We start from the raw sequence: 4,570 nt of genomic DNA on the forward strand, positions 1-4,570 counted from the left end.
GTGTTACTTAACTATGTAACTTAATTCATTCTAATTAAAGAGAGCCACGGATTTGCCAATAACAGGCCCTTAAAATTGCAGGTTATAGATCGACTACAATGACATTAATATTCAATACATTTAAATCAAATTTAGATCAATCTTAATATTGTGATTTTAAATAGCAGAGGTGGATTTAAGGAGGAGGGGTGGTAAAACAAAATTAAAAAATTAAAAAAAAATAAAAATTGATCGCCCAAACGGGCGTGTAGAAAAAGACAAATTTCTTCTAAGATGGTGTTATCTCGATCGGACCCACTTTCGTCCCCCTCCCCTTTTTTCGGCCCCGGTCCTCCCCCTTTCGGACATCTCTGGATTTGCCCCTGAATTGGCCTTCATGTCAGCAACTAAAATAACATAGGCTATTTATTTTTAACAATGTTCTGTGTATATCATTTGAATTTCTTCAATTTCAAACGAATGACCGCTGATTTTCGTATAATTTTTGCAGTATTTCAAATGAATGTACCCACTGTTGTCTTCTAATAGGATTGAAATCTGGCCGAATTTTGGCCGATATCGAAAAAAAGTTTGGCCCAATTTGGCCGTGAGATGGAGTGTGTTTGGCCGTGAAGCCTGTCGACTATCTGGCAACCCTGCTCTAAACCGTAGGCCCAGTGTACACAATTGGCTCGTGTGCACTTTAAAGAACCCAGTACATCATTCGAGAAGAGTAAGGGGTTACCCCGGTGTACTTGTCCATCTCTAGTCCCCTGTCCGGCCACAGAAGGAGCGCTCACGACGCGGCCATGTCAGATACCCATCCAATCTGCGAATCCTTCTACCACACTAGTATCTAAGCTAGATCATACACACTGGCTACGTTGTGGCTCGATCAGAAGAAGAAACTAATTAATATGCATATAACTTCAGCTCATTTAATATTCATTCATAGATCCTCACAAATCCAGCTACAACTGGATACAGTGCACAATTAACACAATTAACTTATGCATATTCATTGTTGTTGACCAGTCATTAGCAATACTTTGCAACCATACACAATAACTTTCCTGCATTTACTATACCTAAATTTGATGTAATGTCAAATAATAAAAATACTGTATTTTAATTCTAAACCAATAGCACAAAATAACAGGTTGAAAAGGATTGAAAGGTTTGGATTGGATTGGATTTATTCGGTGTAAACACCAAGGATAGCCCACGAAAGTCTAGAATAAGACTTATTTCCAGTGGGGTCCTTCTGGTGATTATTCGGCAGTCCCCCCGGAGACAATTCCCTACTCTTTTCCGAAGAGTGTACTGCGTTCTTTAACGTGCACATGGGCCATAACGGGACCAACGGCTTAAACGTCTCATCCGAAAGACGGTGCGCTATTGTAACTTGTATTTCAGCCCTCTAGCTGAAACACAAGGAGAGGCAGCGATGGGAATTGAACCGGGGACCTAGAGATCTCCATTAGCGTACACACAGCGGCTACCATAAGATTAGCAAGCTGATCTCTCATTCTCAAAGAACCTCCAACAATAGCGAACAATAGGTCGACCATTTCATGACTGAGTAATTTAACTGTTCCCTGTAAACCAGGAAAAAGAAACCATGCTTGAGTACACTACCACAATACAGGCAGAAAACGATTATGATAATAATATTCAACTATGATCAGACGAAGAACCGGGGACTGCACGTAAGTAGCAGGGCTATTTTTCATGCTTTGACTGCCATATCATTGAGGTATATCCCGAAATGACAATTTAGGGGTTCCAAATGCTTATCTAATCGCTTTTAGAGTCTACTAATATCGTTCACGTCGAGCGTATGTCTAGATATAGATCCACTTACAAGTGGGTACTCGGTGGCGAATTTAGCAATGTGGGGTGTGAATAATAGGAGCTGAGAAGGACCGAGCGGGGTGGGGTGGGGGGCGGTGGTTTTGAGAGGGGCATCCCCTCCCATTTTAGATTTTTTGGAATTAATAGACAGCTAGACGATCTTAAGATGGCATCTGAAAAGAAGTACTTAAAACAGAAAGTGTACGTTTTCCCAGAGTACACGAGATGCACACACACACACAAGACGAGTGACCATTATTTTGTTTTCACGGTAAACGTAGAGGGGTGGTGGCTAGGCCACCCTATTCACGCCCCTCCCCTCTAGATCCGCCACTGGGGTACCGTATGTAATTATTTATCTCACAACCGTTAATAATATTATTACAACACATAGGAACATGCATAGGCCTATTGTGAACAATTTGAGACCAATATCAAGTCTCTCTGGCCAATGGTTATCGAGATACAGTACAAGCGTCCAAATCGACAGGCGGCCATTTTGATAAACGCCCCTAAACGGGGCTTTCCCCCCATATCTGGGAGGTATAGGAGCTATATTTTATCTAAACTGATCCATCTTGCCAAATTCATCGAGAAAAAAAGGTATCCTAAAATTAGTCACGGATCTAATGAAAATGACTCTGCTATGGTGATGATGTTAAAAACTGGCGTAGCTTACGCCGGCGTAAGCTAATCCACGGATTAAAATTCCAAAGTGTTCACACAAACGGCGTTCACCATTAAAACTTTTAAATCTGTGAATTTTTCGAAGTGGACTTGATTGTTGTATTTTAAATGAACAATTTTACTTCTGATTTTTCAGCTACTAGCATTGTGGAACAGTTGTTGGTGTTAATAGACAGTCTAAATAAGTTAAAATATCCTGCAAAACACAATCAACAAATCATATACATTGTGTAGAAAAAGAAGCCCTTTATTACCATTTCATTTATAGAGAGCACAGGAAATAGATGAAAGTAACTAATCTATTGCAATCGTGATTGGTCAATCTCTTGAAATGAGGTCAAATCATTCAAGCATCATTGGCGTTAGCTCCGTGGCGTTAACTAATTTGGGGGTTGCAGGGTATGGAACGCCAAAAGGACAAAATACAATTGGCAGCAGTGCAAAACTGAGAGTCAGCAGTGCAAAACTGAGAGTCAGCAGCGCAAAACTGATAGTCACCAGTGCAAAACTGAGAGTCATCAGTGCAAAAACACAGAATCACAATGCAAAACTGATTAGTGCAAAACACAGAGTCACAGTGCAAAACTGAGAGTCGCAGTGCAAAACACAGAGTCAGCAGTGAAAAACTGAGAGTCACAGTGCAAAACTGAGAGTCACAGTGCAAAACACAGAGTCACACAGCAAAAGTGAGAGTCACAGTGCAGAACTGAGAGTCACAATGCAAAACTGAGAGTCACAGTGCAAAAATATTGGTGGCAATGCAAAACTCCAATGGCAGTGCAACTCAAGTGGACGCCCTCTATTTTGAATTAAAGTTTCACAGCTTTTTTGGACGGTGTCAACAAGTAAAATGGATGAAATTTTGAGGTCACTTGGGCACTCCTTAGTAACCATTGACAATTTTGAAAGGGGGAGGGGGTGCGTATAAGCGTTACAATTAATACATAAATTAAGTGTTTGAAATAATTAATAAACAGTGGGCTATGGAGAAGGCTAGAAGTAGGTACATGTGCCCGGACTTGTCAAAAAACAAGGCCTAAGTCTAGATATATACCTAAATGCCTCGACTTCGTCGGCTTCTCAAGAAACATTGTTTTCCTAAATAAATCTCACTTAACTATCTAAATTTTCTGCTTTTTTGTCATTTCTGTTGTCTTTTTTGATCCCCAATTGGTTATCTTTTTTTCAAAATTTATTTTGATTGTGCCTTGTATGTATTCCTTGGCAAAAGGTGCGGTACAAGTTCCTGTATTATTAACTGGGCCAGCGGCCTAGCCTAGGCTTTAGGGCCTACCTAGACCTAGGCAGGGGGGAGGGGGTGCAGAGGCTGCGGACCTACCCTCCCCTCCCAAATTCCAAAAGGTCTACTTTTTAAAACCTATGATTTCACAAAATCGTTCCCAATTATCACAAAATGCTATAGCATGCATTGCATTATATATTTGCCGGCTTATCTAACTGTTCATTTTTAATAATGTGGTAGTATGAAATTTGTTAGAAATTAATCGTCTCCGGTGATTGCAGATTGTCCATATAATATGAATAATGTTATCTATAGGCCTGCAGGTGTACAGGACATAATATCGTTACTTTTTCAGGTCCCAAAAACACCCAAATTAATGAAAATTTAAATGAAATATTCATGAATTATGTGTTTGAGAAATCTATTATGTAAAGACCCTCAAAATGCTACTTTGTCGCTTTTCTCACAAACCCCCTCCAGGCCTCTGCCCCATGGACCACCAATTTTCAAAAAGTCCAATTTTTAAAACCTGTTATTTCACTAAAATCGTTCCTATAATTATCGCGAAATGCTATATGCATAACATTTTTTTGCCCGCTCTTCTACCCGTTGATTTTAATAATGTGCTACGAAATGTGTTGGAAATTATCAGCTCCAGTGATTGCAGATTGATCCATGTCATCTTTAGGCCTACAGATGTAAAGATCATGAAAAAATACAATTCCACAGTGGTGGATTCAAATGTGGGGGGAGAGACCCCTAAAATTATAAAAGAAATGGAGAAAAAAAGAAAAATCATAGGCCTAA

General features: G+C 39.8%; 1 protein-coding gene across 4 annotated transcripts in view; it reads left to right on the forward strand.

The window, feature by feature from the left end:
• Nucleotides 1–1,480: 1,480 nt before the first annotated feature.
• The window catches only part of LOC117119846, a 9,526-nt gene continuing 6,436 nt past the window's right edge, over nucleotides 1,481–4,570 (forward strand). The window contains exon 1 of one of the 4 annotated variants that reach the window (XM_033264816.1): nucleotides 1,481–1,735. In XM_033264816.1, the coding sequence (XP_033120707.1) occupies nucleotides 1,641–1,735 (95 nt within the window). In that variant the 5' untranslated portion in view covers nucleotides 1,481–1,640. The remainder of the gene's footprint in view (nucleotides 1,736–4,570) is intronic. The other 3 variants (XM_033264814.1, XM_033264813.1, XM_033264815.1) reach the window with 3 other exon arrangements.

The sequence above is a fragment of the Anneissia japonica genome, unplaced genomic scaffold, assembly GCF_011630105.1.
Source record: "Anneissia japonica isolate Jap-2015-1 unplaced genomic scaffold, ASM1163010v1 scaffold724_len3256291_cov202, whole genome shotgun sequence".
NCBI classification, from domain to species: Eukaryota; Metazoa; Echinodermata; class Crinoidea; order Comatulida; family Comatulidae; genus Anneissia; species Anneissia japonica.